The 27,532-nt window shown below is 32.8% G+C and overlaps 1 protein-coding gene across 2 annotated transcripts; it reads right to left on the bottom strand.

Annotated features, from left to right (window-relative positions):
- Window positions 1–75: 75 nt before the first annotated feature.
- Window positions 76–27,392, bottom strand: LOC143069587 (uncharacterized). Of its 2 annotated transcripts, none has more exons than XM_076244286.1 (17): window positions 27,324–27,392; window positions 24,383–24,545; window positions 22,936–23,148; window positions 22,204–22,414; window positions 21,655–21,776; window positions 20,258–20,606; window positions 19,687–19,838; window positions 19,262–19,474; window positions 17,959–18,110; window positions 17,341–17,468; window positions 7,775–16,818; window positions 6,629–6,820; window positions 5,369–5,755; window positions 4,373–4,492; window positions 3,236–3,392; window positions 2,130–2,582; window positions 76–1,132 (listed from the first exon to the last, which is right to left on the bottom strand). In XM_076244286.1, the coding sequence occupies exons 2-17, from the start codon at window positions 24,518–24,520 to the stop codon at window positions 936–938; spliced, it is 12,228 nt and encodes a 4,075-aa protein (XP_076100401.1). In that variant the 5' UTR covers window positions 24,521–24,545; window positions 27,324–27,392; the 3' UTR covers window positions 76–935. The 2 variants fall into 2 exon arrangements, with proteins under 2 accessions (XP_076100401.1, XP_076100402.1); XM_076244287.1 differs by having other exon boundaries at window positions 19,687–19,835.
- Window positions 27,393–27,532: the final 140 nt, after the last annotated feature.

The following is a 27,532-nucleotide window of genomic DNA, read 5'->3' as shown; positions in this document are numbered from 1 at the left end:
ACAAAAATCGTGAAGTAGGCAAAAAAAGAACACCAAAAACTAAAAAAAAGGCTAACAGTGAAATAAGTTTTATACTGTTTTTCTTGCTAAACATAAATACCTATTAGAATCGTAGTTATTTCCTTCCACTGAAACTTAACCTAGTAATAACAGAATCTATAACAATCAAAATACATCAGCTTTTTTTTAAATAGGTTATCAGATTTGGATACTTGGAAATAAACTATTTTCCCTTTAAGCATTACATTTGCATGTAAAATTTAATGTATAACACATTATATAAGTGAACTACTGGTGCATATTTTGGTCAAAATATAATGAAAAGATCTATACATATCTTCATAATATCTGTTCAACAAAATAAGTAAGTTTTGTTTAGGAAATATATAATATGTGATAAGGCTTTTCACAGATTAAATAGGTCAATTAAAAATCTATAAAGCACTTTTACAATCCTTTAAATAACAACAACTTTTTTTTTGCCTAAAAAAAATAATGGTCTATTTATTTTCAAAAAATTTAAGAAGGGGAGATAACTTAGATAATTTCATAGAATACACAGTTTCAAGATAGCATGAAAATGTGAAAAATTCTATTTTTCTTTTCAACTCATTCAATGTAAAATGTCTTGTATTCTATTCAAAATCAAACTTTTAATGTTTTTTTTCTATCCATATAATTGTGATTATTCTATGCATAATCATGTAAAATATCAATTTTGCACAGAAATACATGAAATAGCTAGAAAACAAGCACAGAGATATATTCTTATATTTTTTTACAATAGTAAAAATATAATGCTAAACTACACGTATGTTACAAGTATAAAAATAATTCTAATACTACATGAGGTCCTTGAATGCTATTGAACAAACTATACCACGTAAAGTCCTTGAAAGTTATTGAACACAAAATAAATCCTGAAATGAAGTTTGCTATGATACTTTGCAGTCTTGATTGTCAGTATTATTTTTTTCTTCTGGACTATTTGGACGTCTTAGATTTTTCCGTACCTCTGGAGATCGTTTTAAACTGAGTGTACGTTTGGGTAAAGCACGAGGTGATTCTTCCTGTATCTTCTTTAAAGGACTATTAGTTATCGTACTGAGTGGCTTCTTCTCTACATGGAAATCTGTTGAGGAAAAGAATTATGTACAGTTAATTTCCACTTATTAAAAAAAATGTCAACAATTTTCTGATACACATGTAATATTAATTGAAGTAGCAGTACTGAAAGTTAACATTACAAAATGATACAAAAGTCCCCTGCAAACACTATGATTTGCTACTGAAAGGAAACCTCAAAACCAATTCTGATAAAAAAAAAATAGAAGGTGCACAATGGCATAATAAGGTTAAGATTATGAGGAAGCCTCATTGTGGTAAATTGGGTGTCTACTACCATCTTGAAGTGTAACAATAACAGAAACCAATCAGTCCAGATCCCAAAAGCATCAAAATTTTGAGAAAGTTAATATGTTACTTTTCATCTAAATGTGTTTTATCTTATCATTTCTAGGTGGGTTTTTATTAAACAAGAATGTGTCCCCAGTACACGAATGCCCCATCCGCACTATCATTTTCTATGTTCAGTGGACCATGAAAATGGGGTTAAATCTCTAATTTGGAATTAAAATTAGTAAGATCATATTATACAGAACATATATACTAAGTTTCAAGTTGATTAGACTTCAACTTCATCAAAAACTACCTCGACCAAAAACTTTAACCTGAAGCGGGACAGACGGACGAACAGACGAACGAACGAACAGACGGACGGACGCACAGACCAGAAAACATAATGCCCATAAATGGGGCATAAAAATACAGAATATTTTCTGTTTGATACAAATTTTGTTTCCAGCTTAGCATTATAAGGGGAGATAACTATAAAATCTAACTTTCATTAAGAAATATGTAGGTGTACACAACTTTTTACCGAAACAAACAGGTGGTCATTTCAAAAATTACATTCAAACATTTCCTAAACGGTTGTGGCACATTTAGAAAGCAGAATTCAAACTGTTAGCATGTTAACTATTTTACAAATTACTTATATGCCAAATATATAACAGAGGTAAAGCAAATGTATCTCTTATCTAAAATTATTTACATGAAGGAATACAAACCTGATTTAAGCTTCTTCTGGCTGTTCTCTATATCTTGTGGTAATTTTCGTTTTTCAGATATTTTTGTCAGAGGAGAAACTGTTTTTTGTTGAACGGCAGCAACACTATGTGATCTAGTCATTCTCTGACAAGATTCACCTCCAGGTAAAGAACTAGTCGATTTGGAAATACTCATTCTACGACTAGACTCTGACTGCTCTGAAGACATAGTCACTTCCTGACCAACGACAGGATGTTTAGGAGTAGGTCTAATTATAGCACAATCTGTTGTACTAAATATAGTTGGATGATTGTTTTTAGAATTTGATAATGGTAACTGTCTTGAATCTATAATTTTAGATTTCCCACCAAGTAAAGAGTTTGTCTCTGAGATATCAGTCTTTGTAGATAAAACAGTAGATCCCATAGAGTGTTTTGTTTCTTCTGAAGTAGATACTGGCTTTGTATGGTCTCCTATAAATAAAACATAATTCTGTTTGATAAAATTCAGCATAAGCAAAATAAAAAGACGTGCAAATAAGACAACTATCAACTCTAGACCAAATGACATAGATGTTCCAACCAAAGAACTGAAAGAAGTGACAATTCATATACCAATCATTTATCTTTCAAATGACAATACTGTCAATATCTGACTGTTTCCCCACAACAATCTGAACAGAAATACATGTGTTGTTATCATAAGCATACCCCTCTCATAATGCAAAAATAATAGAAACAGTAAAAAATAGTTAGTTCATTCAACATAGTGAAAAATTTAAATAAAATGCTAACAGAAAATGTTTGTTGTACAGATCTAAAAAAAGCTCATACAATGTATTAAACTCCTTTGTCAAGCTAATAAATGAATGAATATTAAATAGTTCTGTCCAGATGTAGGCATGATTTTAGCACAGTGAACAGTTTTTCTCAGTCCAAGAAACTTTTCATTCCGCATGGATTGCTTGTATTGTCACTGTACTGCATGAAGAAAAGCTTTCATTAATTTCACTGGGCTAATTTTACATTACATTACAAACATATGGAATGCATCTTTAGGTTAATTCTATTTTTCATTGATGTTTAAATTACAGGTAATGAGGCATTATCTATTTGATTACAATTACCTTTTAATTTATGAGACAAAGCTTTGACCGTGGCAGTCAGACGTTTGTTTTCAGCCTGCAGTGAATTCCTTTTAATAAAGGCCTGTTTACAATCTTCAATAACCTTGTTTTTCTCCTCTGTTAATTCTGTCACTTTGGCTTCCAATTCTTTTATACTCTGAAATATAGAACAATAAATATGAAAACGGTGGATTCATTATTATTCGTTGGATATAGATTTTGTTGGTTTTGTGGAACAAGTGAACCACAAATTCAAATGTTCAATGAATACTATATATTTGCAATAGGATTTGTAAATAAAAATTGGCAAAAACACAGAATCGAATATCCACAAATATCGAAGTTTTCAGCAATCCACAAAAATAAATGAATCCACAGTAACCACAAATGTAAATCAACATTGGAATCTAGGTTAACATTTTCATTCAGTGCTCCAAATATCAATAGCCATGTCAAAGGATAAATTATTTTTCTGTGAAACAAAAAAGTTATTATCAAAATGAATAAAACATTTTGACCTTGAGGTCACAGGAAGGTCATTTAATTTGCAAAACAGTCTTAAACAGAGTTTTATTGAAATACACCTTCATGCAAATATTACATTCGAGTGTCAAAAGATAAAAGTTTTCGCCCGGACTTGTGTGAATGAGAAGATTAAGTACTACCAAAACATAATGTCTCCTTCCTTGAAGATTAGACACAGTTAGCTTTCTTTCATTTCTTTAACCCGACAGGCAAGGGACCAATGGATTTTATATTGTAAATATTCCATGCTAGAAGGAAACTACATCTAATTGAATGAAAATCGATTTTTTGTCTTTTTTACCATTGTTCATAAAGAAATCACATATGAAGAAGACAGAGTACCATTATTGATCAAATATATACTATAGACTATTTTCATATAAATGTATACTGTATGTATTATGAAATATGTTGTGATTTATATTGTGCATAATATGCTCCTGTTACGCAGTCTTCTGCGGCTGAGTTTTCTTTAATAAACTATCAAACTATCATATTTATACCAACTTTTGACTCAGGATATTATAATTTTTCAACAGATTAACTTTTTGGCAGTAGGACATACTGGTACTTGGTCAAGCATCCCTGACATTGTATATAAAGTGAACTTACTGTCTCATCACTGGATTGAGATTTTCTTTCTAACTGTTGACGTAACTTCATATATTTTGACTTCTCTGCTGTGAGCTCTGTTTGGAGCCGTGAACATCTGCTTTCCCATTTGATCAAAACCTTAACAAAAATACCATAGTAATGTTATATTTTTCAATTCAAATAAGTATGTAACCACAATGCATTTTTGTATGAATTTGACATTCTCTTTTCACTTGATCTTTCGTTTTATATGGTGTTTTTTTTCCCACATTTTTGCAGTTGATACATGTATATTCAATTGATTAATACATTTTTTTTCATATTTTAAAGAGTAATTTTAATGAGGAACATTTTATAATGTGTAATGCAATCAATTCAATTGTTTATAACTTTAACAATGGTTTAGCAGAAGCCATCTGTGATGATAAAGATATATCAATTATGGTTGTAACTTTTCACAGGCTTTTACAGCAATCTCCTATAAATTTGTATTGTGTCATTACATGTAAAAACATCTATTCTAGGTATATATAATAAAGCTTTTTTAATATCACACACCATACATGTATAAACCTCCAAACAATATAATCCCTTGGTATGCTTGAAGAGAGTAGACAAAAAACTTTGTAGACAGATTATTGAGATAAATTGCAATTACAGATATAGAATAAAGTATTTTCTACATTTTTTTGTTAAATTAAAAAAATTGTCAGGTTTCATAAACCCTATTCTTAGCTACTGATGATATAAATCTAATGTTGATCTGTCAGATTTACTAAGGAGCAAAAAATGGAGCCAACAAGCTCAATTAAATTTTATAGATAAATTCTAACAATTGGAAAAAAATCATATGTACTTAAATTGATTCTGTAAATTCTCCTCAAAAGAAACAGTAAAGATATGGTTGTGGATTGATGAATCATAAAATGATTAATTGATATATTGTTGGTTGCTTAATGTCCAGTGGCAAATATTTCATGCATGTTCAGGACGAATCATAAAATGAATCAATACCTCAGAAGATTTTTGTACTTCCTCTTCTTGTGTCTGGATTTTCCCTCTATATTCTTTTATTTCTTCTTCCATTTTTTCCAGTGAAGATTTCAATTCCATCGCCTCATTACTAACAGCTTGTGTTTCCTCTATCTTACTCAAAGAATTTTTCAATTTAGATATTTCCTCTGAATGTTCCAAACTGAGTCTAGACATTTCCTGAGAATTCGTCTCCTCAAGTTTCTTTATCTCTGTTTTATGTTCCTTATCAATTGTTGTGATTTGGGCTTCATAGTTCTGAGACAGATTGTGGATTTCTGATTCATGGTTTTTAACACAGATTTGCAATTCTTTGTTCTTTTCTTCTATCTGTTTCTCCATTATATCTGTCTTCTTGTGCATTTCAGCCTTTGAAAAAAAACCAAGTGCATTGTTTTCAACAATCATTTCATTCAAGTAAATAAAACTGCCTATTCTATTTTTGAATTTAAAAATTAAAATTGTTTCTTGAAATAAAGTTTTGGGTACTCGCAAGGAAGAGAAATTGGAGTTGTTTGCCCTCCTAGATGAATTCCTGTTGATGACCATGAATCAATTAACTGATTTTTAAGAAATATTTTTTTGTACAATAAATTTATTTGAAAGAAACTTTTAAGAACCACACTCATTACATCGTTTAAACTTTAAGATGTCGTTTCTGATGAGAAAACGGAGGTCAAGTTTAAAAATGACCATTTCCTTTTTTAATAGCAGTTGTAGTCCAAAATAGATTTTAAAATTGTTTGAAGTTTTGACAATTTCACTTTTTTCTGTTCAGGTATTATACTGCGGATTAATTAAAATTCAAGTGATAATAGTTTTTATTGATTTCATCAGTATATGTACACCACAAATTTATGTCTTTGGTAAACAAAGAACTAAATGCTTGTATGCAGACTTCGGCAAAACCACGAAATTAAATATCCAGGAATATACAATGTTTCCTCAATCTATAAAAATTGTCATCCCCAACAAATAAATGAATAGTGCTCTTTGATTGTTTAAAAAATTGCCCTTTGCGTCTTTGAGAATATAAAATTGAGAATGGAAATGGAATGTGTCAAAGAGACAACAGCCGACCAATTACCAAAAAACAACCAAAGGCCACCAATGGGTCTTCAACACAGCAAGAATCCTGCACCCAAAGGCTTGCTTCAGCTAAACAAAAATGTGTACTTGTTCACTGAAAATGGACGTCATACTAAACTCCAATACATATAACATATTCATCAGTTCACTTACCTTTGTAGAATCTAGTAGCTGTTTAGACTGTGTATATCTCTCCTGGTAAGATTGTGCTTCTGTCAGGTCTAGTCTGAGTGAACACAGAATGTCATCTTTACTTGATAATTGTGATTCCAGTGTTATCAGCTCAGTTTTACAGGTATCTAACTCACTAAACTTGTTTTTCAGTTCATTTTCTGCATCTTTCACCTACAGAAATCATTATGAATAAACAGAATGGTGATGTGCGTTAGAAAACAATGTTTTAAACAATGTTTTTTTAAACTTTAAAATTAACCGTTCCTTATTGAATAAACAGATGCACTATAAGCTGTTCAGTTCGTGTTGATAAGTCTTTATTTTTCTTTGTTGTGTTTTGTGTACCATTTTTTGTCTGTTTGTCTCGTTCTTTTTTAGCCATGGCATTGTCAGTTTACTTTTGATTTATTAGTTTGAAAGTCCCTCTGGTATCTTTTGCCCCTCTTTTTTAGCCCATAACTAACCCATCCCCTGAAAGTTTATCATTAAAGTCTCATTGTATTCATATGATATTGGCTAGAAATTCTGTTCATCTAGTATGTCCATTATGCAACATCATGTCATGGAAATGGATAGAATCAGAAAGGTGACATTACTGGACAGTAGAGCCATGTACAAAATTGAATCAAACTCACAATTATACTGCTTAAAATATTCCTGATATTATTTTTTATTCAGTTTTCGCTCATATGATATAATAAGAAAAATTTAGATGTATTATTTGGTCATGTCAGTATATGTTTTAGTCATTTCGGAATTTGTTTTGATATTTCTAAGCCTCTATTAAAATTCATTCATAAGTTTTGTTTACAATCAATGTGATTTACAGCATAATATATTGTATTGACAGTATTGTTGAAGACTGCATGTTGACCTCTAGATGTTTTTTATCTATAGGGTTTCTATCTCCTTGGCAACTATCCCACATTATAAGTTATATGGTTCGCTACTGACCCCCTACGGATCCATAGAGGGGAATAAAATCCATGAGGGGATACGGCTTCCGTCCTCACCCCTATGGATTTTACAAACCCTATATGGATCCGTAGGGGGTCCGTAGTTAACCTTATAACGAATTTATCACAGGCTGTACTTCATTAGTAATCTTGGACTCTATACACTTACCTCTAACAGTAAGGCATCATTAGTCTGTTTAAGGCTTGCTTTTTGATCTTCAAGACTCAAGAACTGTGATAGAAGTTCACCTTTCTCCCGTTCCTTGGTAGCATTTTGTTGTTCTAATTTGATATTCTCACTAGTCAATTTTAGCACTTCTTTCTGTAAAGATTTAACTTCCTCAACCACCTGTTCATATTTTTCAATTGATTGCGAGCTGTTTTCAGAATTTTCCTTTAACTCAGCAATTATTTGATTTTTCTCCGTTTTCAGTTCACTTTCAGATTTTTGCAATAATTCATATTTATCTTTCATCTCCAAAAATTCAGCATTCAGTAAATCAATTCTATCAGTAAGGGAGATAACTTGATTTTCAAACTTTTTACACTGGTCTTGGGATTCTGTAAGATTCTGCTGCAATCTACTGATCTCCACTTTTGATTCATCCTCCTCTTGAGATAGAGACATTTGTTTGTCTTGTAATTCCATCAGTTCAGCGTTTAAACTTTCTATTCTATTTTCTAGTTCAACTTTACACGTGTCCCATTCTGATTTCTCCTCTTGATATTGAGAGTCTTTATGAGACTCGATTTCTCTCACCTCCTTATTCAACCTCTCAACCTTTGAAATAAGGTCATTATGTTCAGTACTGGCAATCTTCAGTTCTGACTCCAAAGAAGACTTTTCTGCTGTAAGAGCCTCATTGTCCATTTCCAATCCTTCAATGACGTCTTTAAATGTCTCAATGTCAGAATCGGCTGCCTTTTTCTCCTTTATTAATCCGTCTATTTGTTCTGTCAATCTTTCTATTTCACCATCTTTCTGTTCTGATTGGTTTGTTAACATCTCAATATTTTTTCTCTTTTCCAATAGTTGGTTTTCCTTTTCTACAATAACTGCTCTCTTAGCTTGAAGGGACTCCTCATATTTCTTAATGGTGTCATGAAGTTTTTCCAGTGTGTTTTTGAAATCTGTGAGTCCAGCTTTTGTTGTTGTTTCTACTGTTTCAATCAAAACATCTTTCTCTTGCGCAATCGATTCTACATCTGACAAAAGTCTTTCCCGTTCATTCATAGCCTCTTTCAATTTACTGTCCAGCATATTGGCTTCTTCAAATAATTTACTTTGTTGATTTTTACTCTCTTCGAATTCTATATTCAAATGCTGAAATTCACTTTGTAAATTGTCTTTGTCAGTTCGTACATTTGACAATTCCATGTTCAAAGCTTCAATTTCCATTCTCAAATTATCTGAATCTGTTGTCAAATATTTCACTTTTTCCAACAACTCAGATTTTTCTACCTTCAGTGTTTTATTGTCAGATTTGAGTTCACAAAGTTCCGACTCTAATCTACCTCCAGCAACATTCTTTTCTTCATCTTTGCTCACTAGCTCATTATGGAGATTTTTCCAATTTTGTGCCTCATTTTCGAAGTCTTTCATCATTCTTTCACTATCCTTTAATTCTACATCTTTCTCCCTCAGTGAGCTTTGAACTTCATTCAGTCTGACTTCCAAATTGGACTTAACATTTTCAACTGCTCTTAGCTGATCAGTGAAGTCAAGATTTTTATTTTCCAGATTCTTAATTTCAATCAACATTGGACTACATTTTTGTTCCAGATCTCTGCATTTGTCATTTAGATCAGATTTATCAGTACTAAAATTGTCAATTTCTTGCTGAAGTTGTTGTACTGTTCCTTCAAGCTCTTCCTTCTGTCTTTCTGACTCCTCCACCGATTGCTGGAAACGTTCCTGCAACTGGTCCCTTTCCTCTTTGGCTATTGTGAGTTTACTTTTTACTTCCTGGTTTTCATTAGAAAGGTCGTCCATTTGACTTTGAACATCTTGTGAGAATGTTTGTGTTGACATAAGCTGAGATTCAGACTCTGTAATCTGTGAGGCTAAATCATTCTTCTCACATTCCAAAAGCTCAATGCGATTGTGTAACTGTTGAAATTGATCTTTCTGCTCATTCACTTCTGAGATATTATCTATAAGTTTATTTTCTAGATCTTCCTTCTCCTGTTGAAGACTCAACATTTCTTCTTCCAGTAAATCTTTACTCCTTTCACTCATTTCCTTATCGCTTTGTAAACTTTCAATTTGATCGGTAAGTAAGCATACTCTTTCTTTCTCTGAATCGAGTTCAGACTCTAAGTCAGATAATCTGCTGGACTTAGTTGCACTTTCTTGGTCATATTCCTCATTTCTCTCCTCTAATTGAAGTCTTAATTGCTCGACCTCTCTCTGCACTTCTGTAACTTCTTTCATTTGGTTCTGCTCAAGAACGTTCTGAGAAGACATACTTGATTTCAGATCCTGAATTTCTATCTCGTTTGTTGATACTGTTTCATGCAAACTATTTATATCTTTGGTGAGTTCTTCTATTGCTTCATTTTTGTGTTCCAACGTACTATTGGTTGAAATAAGTTCATTTTTCACCAATGACAATTCATCTTTCATTAACTGTAGATTTTCATTGGACACTGCCAGATCCTGTTGTATTGCTGTAATGTTTTCTTCTAAAGATGTCTTTTCAGACTCCAGATCTGAACATTTTCTTTCACACTGTACCAGATCACTCTGTAAATCTTTTAGATTTTGTTCAATTCCAAAGGATTCTTGCTTTCTTTCACCTGACTCGGAAGAAAGAAAATCTATTTTCTGTTTTAAATGTTCTGTTTCAGATTGAAGTTCAGAAACATTTTTCTCCAAATCAGTTATCTTAGTCTGAAGAGAAATATTTTCATTGTCTTTTTCCCTTAATTTAGTATCTTCCTCCATCAATTTACTTTTCAAGGTAGATAACTCCTCCTTCAAGTCAGTAATTTCCTGCTCAGATTGAGATTCAAGTTCATCATATGATGTTTTTGTAGACTCCTTCTCCTTTGTTATATAAAGCAGCTGTTGTTTCAGATCATCTCTTTCCACTGTTAACTTATTTATCTCATCATCCATGGATGAAATCTTTGTTTCACATGTCACAAGTTTCTCCTGAAGCAACTGTACTTCATTCTGGATTGTTTCCAAGGCAAATGTAGTTTCACTGGCAGTCATCTCTGTACTTGCTTTCTCTGAGGCCACTGATGACAGGTTCTGTTGCAGATTTGATAGTTTTTCTTCCAATGTCTCATTTGTTCTCTCTAGTCTAGAAATATTTTCAACAAACTGACCTTTTTCAGCGAGGAGACAATTAATTTCACTTTGAGAATCTGCAATTAATTTGTCTTTCTCTACAACAGATAATCTAACTTCTTCAAGGTCTCTGTGAACTTTCTGTAATTCCCTCTGGTTTTTACTCATCTCTTCCTCAAGCTTTTCCTCCATAGAAGAATGATTCTGTGACATTTGTTCCATCTCCATAACCTTTATTCTACATTCCTCCTCAGTTTTTGTAACAGATACTTGTAATTCTTCTATTTGTGACCGAAGATTACAAATCAGTTGGTCCATACCATTCACCTTTTCTTGATAACTTGCTATTTCTTGATTACATTTCTCTATTTGCTGTTCAAAATCAAGTTTCATATTCTGATGTTCACCAACTTCATTTCTCAGACCAGCCACCAACTGTGACTCCTCAACACTCTTGACATTAGATATATTTTTCAAGTCATTCAACTGTGATCTGACTGACTCTAACTCCTTTTCTGAATGTGAACATACATCTTCAGCCTGAGACAACATCAATCTAAGTTCATCTTTTTCCTCTTCTAGTTTATTCTTTGTTATACTCAGCTGATTTTCAAATTCAGTCAACATGCTGTTCTTTTCCTTCTGATGCATGTCGATCATCTGTTTCTGCTCTGAGTCATCAATTTCTTTTTGAATAGAGAAGTTATGAATCTCTTTCTGTAAACTGTCAACTTCATCCTCCTTTTCCTTCAGATTATTTTCCAACTTGGTAATTTTATCTGCCATACAAGATTTTTTGTATTCAGATTTATTTTTGGTATCATTAAACAATTTCTCTTTACTGGCGATTTCTGCTGTCATCTCTTCCAGTTTTGTTTCCACTTCAAACAAGTGTTCCTCTTTGTGCTTCAGCTCTATCCTGACTGAAGTCAGCTGATCATTTAACTGTTTAGTCTCTTCTTGGAACTTGTGGTCTTGGTTTTCTGCTTCAGACCAGGCCTTTGTAAGACTTTCTTCCATCTCTACTAACTGATGTTGGAGTGAGTCCGATTCTGATTGACTACTGGTTATTCCTAGACCAAGTTCTGCCTCCTTTGTTTTGGAGACATTTAATTCTTGTTGCAGTTGCCACTTTTCATTTTCTGTTTTCTTCAGTCGATTTTGGATGGTCTCCAGTTTGTATGACATTGCTATCTCCAGATCATCCTTCTCCCTACTCACTTCTTTCATCTGACTTTGAGTTTCTAACATCTCACTTTTAGAATTCTCCAACAGACCTTGAAGTGACTCAACCTTTAAATTAAGTTCATGAATCATTTCATTGTAAGATTTTTCCTGCATGCCTGACTGTTCATTTTGTGTGGCAATGTCATTCTCTAAGTCTTCTTTAGATTTTTCAATCATTCCAACTAAATTCTTCAATTTTTCAATTTCAGAAGTTTTCTCTCCCAACAATTCATCCTGCTGACTAAGTTTATTTCTACAGACACTGAGGTCATTTTCAAGCTGATCTTTTAAATTCATCAAATTGTCCTTCTCCTCATTCAATGCTGTGAACTGGTTTTGCAGTGATTTGAGTTCACCAGAATTTTCAAGTATTTCCTTATTTTGAACTTCCACTTTACATACAAATTGTTTTAGCTGGCTTTCTAGATTTGAAACAGTGTTCTTACATGTCTCTATTTCATCTTGATTTTCTAAGCACAAATTACTGGCACTGTCTAGTTCGGCACTAAGCTTACTCATTTCATCTTTCAGATCAGTTTTCTCCTTCAATAACTGGTCTATCTTTTGTTTTAATTCATTTTCCATGTCAGTGCCTTTTGTTTTATGAATGTTCAGAGTTTCACTAAATTCTTCTAGTCTTTCCTTCAAATGATTATTTTCTGATTTCGACTGATTGAGTTCATGCTTCAGTGATTCATTTTCTGGTGTCAGTTTTTCACATGTTGCTTTGCTAACATCAAAGCTTTGTTGTATGTTTTGAATTCTGTCATTAAGTTCTTCAATAAGTGTTTGCTTTTCATCCATCTCCAATTCCATCTTTTCCAATTTCCCTTTGAGTGCATTAGATTCAGCAGAAAATTCGTTTTCTTTGTCATTACTGTTCTGTAGGACTTCTTTTAACTTACTTTCCATCATGTCTGAAGAATCCTGCATTCTTTGACTAAGTTCGTTCTTTTCTAACATTTCTTGAGTTAAATTGTCCAATGACTCCTGTAGCTGAGCACATTTATCAGAAAGATTTTTACAATCTGCATTTCTCTGTTCCAAATCAGCTCTATATTTCTGTACTGTTTTCTCCATATCAACTATGTTTATCTGTAATTTCTGCAGTTCACTAACCTTACGTTCCAGGGTATCCTGTTTGAATTCAAGTTTGATTCTCATGTTTTCAATATCCTTACACGTACTGACAGACAATGACTCCTTCTCTGATGTCACATTCATCACCTTGTTTTCTAAATGTTGTATAGCCTCACGATGTTTGGCCAGGGTGGACTCTAATTCATTTATTGCCTTGTTTTTATCATCAAGTTCTTCCATTAGACTAGAAAATTTATTGTTGAGTGACTCAGTCTCCTCTACCCTAATAGACAACTGTGCCCTAGAACTTGTCAGCTGACTTTCTAATTCAGCCATGTGTTTTGACATCTGACTCGTTCTCTCTTCACCTTCATTCAGTTTATCCTGATGAGATTCTAGTTTTTCTTGCAGCTGCATGCATTTTAATTCCATGTCTTGTAAAACTTGACTTCTTGTTTCAAGGTCTTGTTCCAAATTATTCACGGTTCCATCAAGACCTTCACATTTTGTTGTCAACTCTGATAGTTCCTGCTCTTTCTCTCCATAAGAAGCATTCTGGGTTTCCATTTGATTTTTAAGTGTCTGAGATTCTTCCTGGAGACATTTCAGGTTATCTCTCTCTTGTTGGAGACATGTCATCTGTTCTGTCATTGCTGTCGTCTGCTGGTCAAATTGTTCTGAAATGGTTTGATGTTTCTTTGTAAGATCTTCATGTTCTTGGTTAAGATTATCTAACTTTGACATTGCATTATTCATTTCTTCTTTAGCAGCTTTCAAATCGTTGTCTTTACTTTGTAATGTATCTTTAAGGTTGTTGATGATCTCTTCTAATTTTTCCGCCTTTTCTTGGACTCCATTCATGCCTTCCTCTTGGTCCTCCAAATCCATTTGTAACATGTCCAATTTTGTTTGCATTTGTTGAGACTGCTCATTCAAAGCTTGCTTTTCTTTTATCAATGATGATTTCTCCTCTTGTAGTGCTCTAATCAAATCTCCCTGTTTCTCTTTTTCAACATTCATCTTCTCAACTTCCTCCGTTAGTTTTGTATTTTCAGATGAAATGTTTCCCAAAGTCAATGCAGTTTCCTCTTGTAGCTTGTCAAGATGGCTTTTCATGTCCAACAATTCCTGATTTTTCTGATTAACAGTTTCCTCTGCCTGTTGCATGTGAGTCAGACCATTGCTGTGAACTTGCTGTAAATCGGTCAGTTCACTCTGAAGATTTCCAGCTTTCTCATTTAACTGTTCATGTTCTGTTCTAAGTTCTGACAAAGTCTTGTCCAAAGCCTTGCAGGATTCCTCTTTACAATCCAATAGATTCTGTAGTTTGTCTTTCTCCTCTGTTAGACATGTGATTTGTTGACTAAGATTTGTTTTATCATTATCATGCTTCATATTTAATTCTCCAGATTCCCTACCTAAATCCTCCATTTCAGTTGTCAGCTTCAGAAGTTCACTAGTTTTTGACTCTAAAGCATCACTGGCTTGTTGAAGCTGCTCATGCACTTTGTCACATTCCTCGTGTAAAGCTGCCACTTTTTCTGTCAGTTCACTACACTGAATTGAGCTATTTTTATTTTCAGTTTTTGCCTCCTGCAACTCACTTTCCAGTGACAAAATATGTTCCATTTTTATTCTTAGAACTTCATCAAGTTTATTTTTGCTGGTTTTTTCATCCTCTAGTTCCTGCTTCAGATTTGAGACTTCCTTGTTCAAGGACAAATGTTCTTCAGCTGCTTGTCCGTTGACCTCTTCCAACTGTTTACAGCTTTCCTGAAGTTCACTCATCATCCTGGTTACTGTTTCATCTGCCTGTTGAAGTTTAGCTGTCAAATCAGACACTGATGTATTTAGTGCCTCATTCTTTTCTTGTAATACTGAACAATCTTTCATCATCTTTTCAATGTCTGTTTTTCCTTCAATGTCTCTATTCTCCAAGTCTTCAATTTGTTTCTCTTTTGAGCTTACAATTTCTGAAAGCATGTCCTTTTCCTCTAACAATGTCTTTAGCTGTTCATTAATTTCTCCATTTTTGTCCTCCAGTCCTTTAACAAGGTTCCCACTTTCTTCTTTACTTTGAGACAGTTCATTGATCACCGATTCCAATTCAGAATTTTTGGCATCTACAGTTTCAGATGCATTGGCAAGTTTTTCTGTCAAATTTTCCACTTGAGATTTCAGACTTTTTACTTCCTCAGTAAGGCTCTGGAGCTGTTTCCCAAAGCTGGTAGTCTGAGATTGCAATTCAATCACCTCTTCCTTCAGGGATTTGATTTCATCTTCTTTAATAGCAACAGTATTTTCTGACAATTCTAATTTTTCGTTTAGTTCTTTAACATCATTCTCCATTTCTTTAATAGTCTCATCTTTCTTAGAAATTTGACTATCAACTTCTGTCTGTAATTGCAGAACTTCTTCTTTCTTTATCTCCAGTTGTGAATTTGTTTGAGATACAGCATCATTTGCTTGTTCTAACTGTGCAGTCTTGGTATGTATTTGTTCTGTGAGATCCTCATATGATTCAGTCAACTGGATGGATTTGCGATGAAGGTCATCTTTTTCGCTTCTTAACTCAGAAACTGCTTTTTCTAATTCATCTATCTGCGATTGTTTCTGTGTTAGTATATCAGCAATCTTTTCCTTCTCATCAGAAACCTCCTTGGCCTGCGATCTGACTGTTTCTAGCTCAGTAGACATGATCTGCAAATCTTGTGAAGCCTTGTCTTCAACTGTCGCCACCTGTTGCTTCAATTCAATCAATTCATTGTCCTTCTGTGTCAATGCTTCCTTAATCTGATCAATTTGAGATGTCAAATCACTAACTTTACCAGTCAGGGAGTCAACACTTTCTTGCAGACTTCCATTTTGTTGACATTTTTCATCATGGTCTTTTTTCATGTCGTTAAACTTTTCACCAAACTCGGACAATTCTTTTTCTTTACAAACAAGTACATCCTGCTTCTTTTCTAAGTCTGTTTTCAGCTGGTTCACTTCAGTTTCCATCTGTTTGACTTTCTCCAAGCTATCGTATGTACAACTATCAGCCTGCATCTGAACGGAAAGTATCTGCATTTCTAGGGAAGTTGTTTCTTTGATTTTCTCTTCCGTTGCTGTATGAGCCTGTTGAAGTTTATGATGAAGGTCAGTAATCTCCGTCTGCAGTTCGTTTTCTCTATCTTCCTTCTCTTTCTCTAGTTTATCCATAGTACCCTGCAGCTCCTCAATGGTCTGGTCTTTACTTTCCACAAGTTTCTTGAAGTCCTGAATCTGACTGGTCATAGTCAGATGACTAGAATGTAGTTGATCATGTTTTGTGGTGAGACACTGATAATCCTCTGTACTCTTTGTGAGTTTACCCTGTAGAGTATTCAACTCTTCCTGGCATTGGTTTAACTGATGATTAACATTCTGTAATTCTTTCTCCTTTTTATCTATTGTCGCTTTGTTATCACTGATCTGGTTCTTTAATCCTTGATACTCGTTCTGCATTTGTTTATACTCTTTTTCCATGGATAACATTTTCTCTGTAGCTGTCTTTGCCTCATTTTCCCTCTCCTGTAGGTTTCCTTTCAAGCTCTGTTCTGTCTGCTGCCAGTTTTTCTTAGCCTCTGTAATTAAATAATGAAAAAAAAAATAATACAAAGGAGCTAAATGGAAAAAAAAAAATCAAAGGCATATTTTAACGCAGTAGTCACAGTATTATTGATAACAATAATAGCTAATAGAGTAACAAATAAATTAGAAATAGAAGGTAGGTTTTCATATTTTGCTTTCTGAATAAAATGTAACTATAGTCAGAAACATTAGTAATCAAACTTCTTGCAGAATGTTTTATTTTCTAAGTGTTTTTTATTTTTTTTTATTTATTTAGAAAATCTTCATTTTCAGCTACTGCAAAAGATGTTGGTGATTCCAGAAATAAAATTCACAATTTAGATCCCTTACTTTCAAGTTATATACATGAACAGATTTTTTTTTCTCAATGAGACTAATGGAGGTGGCCAGTGTATTTCTTTAAATTTTGAGAATATGTGTAGGCTTTTTATCCCAGGTTTCACCTTTTTTAATGATTTTTAGGTTGATCTTTCCTTTAAAAGTTTAAAATAAAATAATATTTCCCTTTATAATACCTTGCATCATTCTGTCTTTCTCTGTAATTGAATCTTTAATAGTTTTCTGTTCATCCTTTAATTTTTCTAGCTCTTCTGTTTTTAACTCCAACTTCTTTTGGTGATCTGCTTCTGACTTTTTAAGTGCACTGAAAAAAATATATAATTATACATAAATTTTGATAGAAGAACAAAAAATTTAATTTAACGTTTTGTACTATCAACATGATACAAAAATTAAAATAATGAATCGATCAATTATTTTCAATTTTTCTTTTCATTAATTTTTATTTTTTTAATAAAACAAAACTCAAATGTTAATTCTTATATAAATGTGTTTATTAAAAGCTCAAACACAGCAACACAAGTCAACTAAGAACATGCAGTATATTTTCTGTATAAGGATAATCAGAGTGGGAACAAGAAAACCACTAAAATAAAACAGCAAAAACCAACTCATGTTATATAACAACCAGGTATGATTAGATGGTGTAAAGTCTTTCAAAAGTCTGTCCAAATTGGTATTGCAAAGAATTCTGCAAAAGCCGGTGCTACAGGCCAACGTGAAGTCCTTACTGTGACGTTGAGATGAAGAACAACAATAACAGCACTAAGATATCACTGACTACAGGGACTTACGTGATAGCTTCCTGAGTATGTTGTAGTTCCTGCTGAGCCATCTGTGCTCTCTGCTGTAGTTTACTCTGTTCTGCAGCAGTCTGCTCTGTCTTTCTCATGTAATCCTGGTGTTCTCTCTGGCTTTTATCTAGTTCTATCTGTAGCTTACCAGTCTGTCAAAAAAAGAAATCAATATCAAATGTTTTATCTTAGCTTGAGGCAACTGTATTCACAACTTATAAAATCCCAAGATTCTTGGGACAGTGGACATCATATAGATTGTAAGGTGAGCCTACAATTCTAGAACTTAGATATAGGAAGATGTGGTTTGAGTGCCAATGAGACAACTCTCCATCCAAATAACAATTTATAAAAGTAAACCATTATAGGTCAATGTATGGCCTTCAACACAGAGCCTTGGCTCCCACTGAACAAGCTATAAAGGGCCCCAAAATTACTCGTGTAAAACCATTCAAACAGGAAAACCAACAGTCTAATCTATATAAAAAAAAACAAGAAACATGTATAAATTACATAAACAAACGACAACTACTGTAAATCAAATACCTGACTTAGAACAGGTGCAAACATCTATAATGCAAGTCAGTTGGATGTGTACTGGTTGATACCTAAGTCTGGGAGAACATGGTTTATTCATTGATTGTAATAATTGGCTTTGTACTGAATTTCACTATCTATGAATACTCTTCAGGCTTTGTTTCTTTGTTTTTATGCTAGTATAGCAATTTTGTGCAATGTACTGATCTTTTTAGTTAAGCCAATTGTAAATGATTTGTATGCTGTCCTGTTTCACCAAGTTAATGGATTGTTTGAGTGCTCACAAACATTTTTAATCCCGCCATATTTTTTTATAAGTATGATAAATGAGGCTGTTAATTTTCTCATTCGAATTGTTACCCATTTTTTATGTCAGTACCTTTTTTATAGATGACTGCTGACCATATGGTATGGGGTTTTCTAATTGTTTTAGGTTGTATGGTTGCAGATAATTGCTTTTCATTTGAACTCTGGTGGATAGTTGTGTCATTTATAGCAATCATACTTCATCTCCTTATTTTTATAATATGTACCAATATCACTTTCCTGGATTATAAGTATAAAAAACTATCGACTAAGGATAAAAAGAAGCTTTCAATGAGTTATTACAGCCTAAAGCTCTGGAAGTTGGATTTTCAAGATTAAAATGTTAGCTTCTCTTTGATTTTCAAGCTAACAAAATGTTAACATGAAAAGGTAAACATGTTTAACTACAAGAAATAGGCAAAGTGGTGACCAATAATTATGTGATATGCATCTGTTTTACCTTCTGTAACTCTGTGTCTAGCTGTGCTTTTGCATGACTGAGCTGTCCTTCCACTATTGATAATTTATTATCTTTTATTTGAAGGTCTTGTGCTATTTTCTGTCTTTTTTTCTCTACATCTTCACATGATTCAGATAAATTCTGTATCTCTCTTTGTAGTGACACTCCTAAATTCTTCTCTTCTTCTACTTTCTTCTTTTGGTTGGCCAGTGCCTGTAATAAAAGTATAGTCATTATCATCCTTGAGGTTCCTTTTATTACATGAAATAATCATTGTTTATTGATGCTCTTGCATATTCTGGTAAAATAAGTAGACAGGATGGTGTTACATGTACATACAAAATGGCAAATACTGTAGATTTATGTATTATTGAGGGTATCAATTTCCACTTGGAATGGTTCTAACCGTTCTCTTTAATACATACCTGTTCTAAACTTTCCAACTGGAATTGTTTTTGATCCTTCTCTTTCTTTAATCTATCAGCCTGTGTCTCCAACTGTGATATATGCTTTGAAGCTGCAGATGACAAACCATCCTGCCAGTTTCCTGATGACCAACTACTTGTTTCTGAACCTGCTAAGGAAGGAAGAATACAGATAAGGATTAATACAAAAATAATTGGAGATGGTATATAAGAACAATTTTTGGTAGTCTGAAGTTTTATATAAAAGTCATTTGACACCCTATAAATTGTATAATGATTCCAATATTTTTTATTTATCTATGAAAAAATTCTGCTTTGCCTTTTAACTCTTACTTTAAATTTTATTGTTAACTTGATAGCCATAACTAAGATAATTACGATAGGAAAAAAAGGAAATGTCATGCCGCACAGCCTTCAAGTTCAGAAACTAAGTCACTAAAAACGTAAATATCTAAAAAATCATCAAATTCTGAATGATTTGAAGCTGGCTTTAAAAAAAGTCTTTATCTAAACATATATCTTCACAATTTTTACAATTTAAGATGAAAATGTCCATGTTTAATATTTGTACCATTTGTACTGCCAAACCCAGGAGGACCTGAATTCTGGTTATTTCCTTGTCCAAATCTATTTCTGGGGGCTGACGTGTTTCCAAATCCAAGTCCAAACCCTGAGGCATCATTATCCTTAGTCTTATTTCTATTATTGCCTGTACTTCCAATACCAAATCCAAATGGATCATTATCAACATGGTTCCTATTCTGAACCATGCTTTGTGTAGCAGTTCCGTGGCCTGGAAAGCTGCTTTGTTCTTTTTTGGTATTAGCTGCATTAAAGTTGTCTATCTTGATCAGCTGATCAGAAGATTCTGATTTCAATTTGGCCAACTCTGTCTGGTATCTCTCAATCTCCTGTGCTGTCTGTTGGCAAAAAAATAAATATATTATTTTCCATGATTGATATTCCGAAAAACAAACTTATTCTATCAGTATTTATACATTTCAAATTTAACTAAATCCTAACAGGAGTAAATTATTTTTTACACAAGTGCAATTTATGTGTATTTCCTTCAAGATAGGTGGAAAATGGAATTTTTTTTCAAACACTACAACTGTAAAATATTGATGTGACTAAATATCCAATTGGTGCTATGTAAAATGGTCCGAGTACACAGTTATTTCGTAGTGCATTTCTTTTAGACAATAAATGTAACTAAAAAAAAACACCTGTGTTTTCTCAATAATTTTTTTACAGTGTGTTGTACTACTTTTGGGACAAATTATATCAAAATTATAGAAAACTTCATCGGCTCTCAACTCAAAATATGGGCAATTCTATGTTAACCCTTTCCTCCATGGATTTTTTTTTAATATACTTGATTCGCATAGGATTTTTTTCAGTAAAAAAATATCATCTGGTTTAAAGTGTTAATGCACTGTGAAAACGAATATTTCATCAATGAAATTCAAGTCAGATATTCTCATGAATCTCCTTTTCATATTGGATACAATTTTTTTTAAGTCTGATGCAGACATTTTTAAGTCAAAGCATTTCAACTGAGGTACTACACAGGCGTCAAAATGGAGTAAAGGTGTTGGCGTCAAAAGGCGTCATTATGGAGGAAAGGGTTAAAGGGGTCTTGAAATCTTTTGACAGCTTCTGAAGTGCTAATTTTAAATCTTTTTCAGCTGGACCAAACCACTGCTTTACTTTAAAATTCATGACCCAAATTTTTTTAGTGTAATTTCATCCCTCTACTTGCTATTTGAGGCATAAAACATGAAGGAATACATTTCAAAGAGGTACTAAAAAAATTGGCAGCCAAGCAACACACTGTCCCCACTAGGGATTACATTCGTGGACAACGGAAATCAAAGGAGGATAACTGTGTACTCGGACCTAATGGACTAAATGTCTCTCATGATTAGCTGCTATCTAAATCATAGATCTTATTTACAAAATATTTACCTTCTTTTCAAGATTATTGTACTCTTCCTTTAGTTGCTTCAGTTCTTGAGCATCTCTTTCTCTTAATACATTTATCTGCTGGAGTTTTTCTTGAAGTCCTGAATCAGACACACTGTTTACACCTGGAAATTAAATGTCTTAATATCTAGAATATGTGAAGGCCTTTTCCATGTACATGTGCCTGCTCTTTCTACTAAAATATTTATAAACTGATAACATGAGATAGCTTTCATGGTCACTGGAAAGCAACGTACATAATTGGGGATTCCTAGTGCCCTTCAACCATACAAGTACATTTGTTTAGAAAATTTAGGGGAGATCATTTAAACATTATAATTAACTTATATAAGTATATTTCATTTACTTCTTAAAATAAATAAAGATTACTTGTACAAGTAGTACCACCCCTGACTGGTAAAGTTTAACATGTTTAATCTGATATCGGTAAAAAAACAAATGGCTTACAGTTGACCCTTAACATGCTTAACCTGATGATTGAAAAAAAGCTAAATTTGCTTCAGTTGTACTATGTACAGTTGACCTGTTTACCTGATGCAGATACACTGCAAGCACTATCTGCTATTTTTTTAAAGTCATTTTCCAGGTGCTTAATTTTGTCTGTCTGCTGATCTATCTGTGCCCTTTGTTGGTTACTGTACTCCTGTAACTTATTGTGGTCACTAGTTAACTTCTCTAGTTTCTTTTCTGTCTCTTGGTGATCTCTCTGTATCTTCTCCAACTCTGTCTGTGTCTGTGCTGACTAAAAAACATCATTGAACATAAAATTTTAGTACAAAAAGTTCTACCCTGACGCTTTTACACAAACTTTTTATGTTTGTTGAAAACCTTTAAAGGACATGTGATGTTGTTTTGTACTTTCTTTCATTTTTTGTTAAAAGATTTTTTTTTTGCCATGAACCTAAAGTTTTCTAAACATTGTGAGTTCATGTAATATTTTATGGATTGTTGTGATACAGTGTACGGATCTTTCTTCCACTCAAGATTATTGCCCCACACCCCCACCAGATATCATTTTCTCATTTTTATGTTTATCATAAATACATTTCTGTTTTAGAATATATTTATTTGTGATACTGCCCATGATTATCATCACTAACATGATGACCGGTAAATAATTCTATTTTTGAAAACAAATAAATTTAACATGTTCCTATAATCTCCATTCTTTATTTCATAATTTTTTATTTTTTTTTAGTTTTAATTTCAATCAAAAATTGATAAAATCAAATCAGAGAATTCCAGTAAAATATATTTAATTACTTTTTTAGTTTCAGCATCTAACTGTGATTTTGTATGAGACAGTTTCCCATCCAGACAAGACAACTGGTTCTCTTTCTGTGTCAAATCATGAGCTAACTTCTCTCTCTTTTTCTCTATTTCCTGACATGTCTCAGATAAATTCTGATTTTCTCTTTTGAGTCCTGAATACTGATTTTTCTCTTCATCTACTTTTCTTTTCTGAATTTGAAGAGCCTGAAATACAAACAATAGATTAAACCTTGTTATTTAATACCCAATGTCTTTAAGTTATGAAAATAATCAGTGTTCAAATTGTCATGAGACAGTAGAAAAGTAAAGTGAAAACATTTCAGTAAAAAACATTACTGTTGATCCATTTATCTAAACAAATACAGCACATGACAGCATTCGAACCTATAATTTTTTTTATTAACATGTAATTGAAAACTAAAATTTGTGGTCAACCAGTGCCCAGATAATAAAAGAAAAGTAATATCCCAGGAACAGTGAGAGGTAAAACATATAAATACAAACTTTCTGCATTATTTTTTAAATTATCATAGAAAACATTTAAACTCAACTACAAATGACCATAAGTTTCTCTTTTATTGCATACAAGTTTTTGAAAATAATCAATGTGCTGCAAAATAAGATATTACACGGAACCTTGAAGAAGCTTTATTTGTCATAGTTGTTCTGTAGGTTTTTAAGCACAAAATGTGAAGAACATTTTTTGGGGTGTGTTTACTGGTTAGATCTTTTTAATAAAAGATAAAGTTGTCTGATATATTGCATTTTAATTTATCAAATTTATTCATTTTATTTTGTTCAGGAATAGTCATTAATTTTTATTATGGTTTAACCCTTTCCTTCATAATGACGCCCCCCCCCCCCCTTTACTCCATAATGACGCCTTTTGATGCCTGTGTAGTACCTCAGTTGAAAGGCTTTGACTACAACATGTCTGCATCAAACTTTAAAAAAAAAATTGTATCCAATATAAAAAGGAGATTCATGAGAATATCTGACTGGAATTTCATTGATGAAATATTCATTGTTACAATTCATTATCACTTTAAACACGCTGATTTTTTTTTTACTGAAAAAAATCCTAGATGCGAATCAAGTGTGTTGAAAAAAATAATCCATGAAGAAAAGGGTTAAAGCTAGAAATAAAGCTGGTTTAACCCAATCCCATTTTGTGTGTTTACAACTTTGGGTTATCTGTACTATGATAATGTTATGTTAGTCTTTGCTTTTACATTTTTTAAGCTATAGTGTGTAAATGTGAAGAAAAAACAATGTTTATAGTAGTTCCTGCAATCCTTTTCATGTACATGTACATGTATTAAGAATTTAACCTTTATTCAACAACTTTTCAGAGAGTGGAAAATTATAACTCTCATCGACAGTTGTCTCAATGGAAATTATACAACGTATCTTATGTTTATCTATATGTTTAATATACCTGTTCTAAGCTTTCAAGCTGAAACTGCTTTTGATCTCTTTCTTTCTTCAATCGTTCAAACTGTTGTTCAAGTTGATTGACTTTTTGCAATGCCTTATAAGGCAAACCCTCCTTCCATTCATCCTGAACCCAACTCATGGCGTATGTGGGTACAAGCTCCCCCCTGTAATGACAAAATCAAAATTAACAATAAAACCCTGGTTACTGACCTTGTTTTGTTTACATTCAAATTCCAATGGCGTCAAAATCGATCTATCAAATCAAATTGCTCTATTGTCAATTAGGTGATTTTTCAGTCTACGGCAATTACGTTATTTGTTTGTGGGATCTTGTTTTAAAATAGTTTGCAATAATTTGGGGTTTTATTCAACAGGAAACCTCATTTTTTGCCATCCCTTTCTACATCAATGGAATTTTGTATGAATATTTACCTACAGTCATGATGGTCAGAATATCTATCTTTTTATAATGAATAATTTTTTTTTTCTATGAAAAATATATGTAAATTGTTTTTTATTAACATGATTAACCTACAGTACAATTTTTGCGAAAGTCATCCCAAACTCCATACACCGAGTTTTTTCCTGGTGTGACACCAGGAAACTCCGACATCACTCCCTAAATTCTCGGAGAAATTTGGGAGTATTCCCTCCGACTTCCGCGTAAATCTGTTACCTTTTGTTTATTGTATTAGCGACATCTCTCCCAGTCTGGAGTGACACGGTGTCACACCAGGTAATTAATTGCCCTAATTCTTCTGATCTATGCCGGCACGCGACAGTCAAAGTATGCGAGATTTCTAATGTAATTAAACAATTGTATTTCCTGTCTATTGATTATCAGTTTATATCTGATTGCTTGAAACAAATGAAAGATTAAAATCAAAATCAAAACATTGTTGTTAATTCTTTTAATTACTCTGTACATTTAAATCAATTTTTAAAAACAACTATATTTGATTTTGACTTCTGCTTTTTATCAGTAAATAAATATTTAATTTACTAAAAGAGATATAATTGTGTAACAATAAACGGAGACTAACGCTGAATAAATTAGGGTAGTTTAAAGAAAAGTGACACGTCTTAAAGTTTTTTTATACAAGTAAAAAAGAAAATATTATTCACTATCTGTTATGCTAATAAGTCTACACCATTTCCATTTTACGATTACAAACAGCTGATTACAAAATAAAAGTTTTAAAAAGCAAAAGGTTGTTGTTAATGCTTTCAATTGCATTAAAGTTTAAAAATCTATACTTGATTATGACCTCAGGTTTTTTTTTATCGGTAATTCATATAACTTACGAAAAGAGACATACTTGCGTGAAAATAAACGGAAATTAATGCTGAAGGTATAAAATGGGAAAAAGAAAGAATATTACGTGTCTTAAAACTTGTATATATGCAAGAAAAAAAGAAAATAAGTCTACGGCATTTTCTCTTCACGATTTGTTAGCATTACTTTAGGATAGATAATACATTTCGGCTACAACAGGAATACTTCTATAGCTGCATCAACTCGTCGTTGCATAATATTCATTTACGCACAATGAATGTAAACTTTTGTGATGTATTTAAAACAGTTTTCACAGAGACCCATCGATTTCTGCATTTTGACTTTCACTTTCAAATGGACGTCAAGTTACGAGAGAGTTCTTGGCCTCGAGATATTTTTTCACCTCCTTTAAAGGAGACCGATGTTTAACATTTAGGAGCCAACCACGATTTTTCACCTCCTTTACAGGAGATCGGTATTAAGCATTTTGTTCCGACCACGATAACAATCGGAAGGTCTCGGAAATTTAGATAACTTGCATCGTAAATGAACGAGGTGTTACATTATGGTCATTGGCACTGTTTTCTCATGGTCACCTGATCATCTTTGAAAATGAAAGTCAAAATGCAGAGATCGATGGGTCTCTGAAAACTGTTAAAATATGGAAAAATAAAGGTTGGCAGGTAGGTGAAACTTACATAAATGAAGATATAAATGAAAAATGAACAGATTGATGCCCGATTTATATAATTCCAATACCCTCAATCGGCACCTGAAGCGACGAAGCAGCGCATCTATTTTTGGTGGGCAAATATCCACTTATTGATATGGGACGAGCTGTAACGTCCCACGGCCCCAGTTTGTCTGGCAAAACAGCCGTTGGACGTCAGAGTAATCTCGGACTAGCTTGACCTGTATTGCCTGCCACAAAATTGATGACATTCGGAAGTATAATTGAAATGGTCATTAGAAAAAAATGGCATTTTTGAGCAATACTTGAGAACAACAATGAAAACATGAAAAGACGTTTATTTATTCAAAAGAATAGAAAATACGTATTCTGCACTAATTTTCTACTCTGGAATTAGCGTAGTGACGTCAATGCGTAGTTTCCCCGTGTGTTAAGTTCAAACACAAATACAGAACGAACCAACAAGATGACCGATTTTAGACTACGGTATTGGAAAGAACATCCTATGATTTATGACTACACAGTAGATTACAACTTCCCGATCGGAGGTAGCACAGTAATCAACAGTGATAGAGACAGTGAAATAGAGCCAAATATAGAGGAGCAAGCTGATCTCCTGGGTTTGGATACACTTAGGTAGACTTAGGTAGGTACATGTAGGTATAACATGTATAACTATCATTTGCAACAGATAATTTTTATGTCCATCATGATTATAGCACTTAAGCATGCCCAGTTAAGCCTTTGTCAGTTTATGGCAAATTATGCCAATTATGTGTCCTTCTTCTCTTGTAAATTATTTCAAATTTAATTCTGGAAAATAAAAATTATATTCTATTCTACGTAATTTCTATTTCACTTTAATCTTTATTCATAATTATTTCGTTCGATTAGTGTTTAATGAAAAGGATAGAATAGGGTTATTTTTGGTAATGTAAAAGAATAAAAGATGGGAGGAAACCTTTCAAATTATACCTAGGTACTCAACAAGTTGCTGTTTATATTTTCAAATTTCCCTCATTAATTTAGTGCGCGTGCGCAAATATGCCAAAAATACATTATCGTAAAATGTCGAAGGCATTTGAAAATTATCTTCACACTTTATACGTATAAACTATAATTTTAACATTTTTTCCCTGTTTTAAATATTTTTTATTTTAGCATAATTCAATAATTTGGTAACA

Source organism: Mytilus galloprovincialis, chromosome 3 (assembly GCF_965363235.1).
Source record: "Mytilus galloprovincialis chromosome 3, xbMytGall1.hap1.1, whole genome shotgun sequence".
Lineage (NCBI taxonomy): Eukaryota > Metazoa > Mollusca > Bivalvia > Mytilida > Mytilidae > Mytilus > Mytilus galloprovincialis.
The sequence above is the reverse complement of the archived record's forward strand: the minus strand, read 5'-3'. Positions and strand labels throughout refer to the sequence as shown.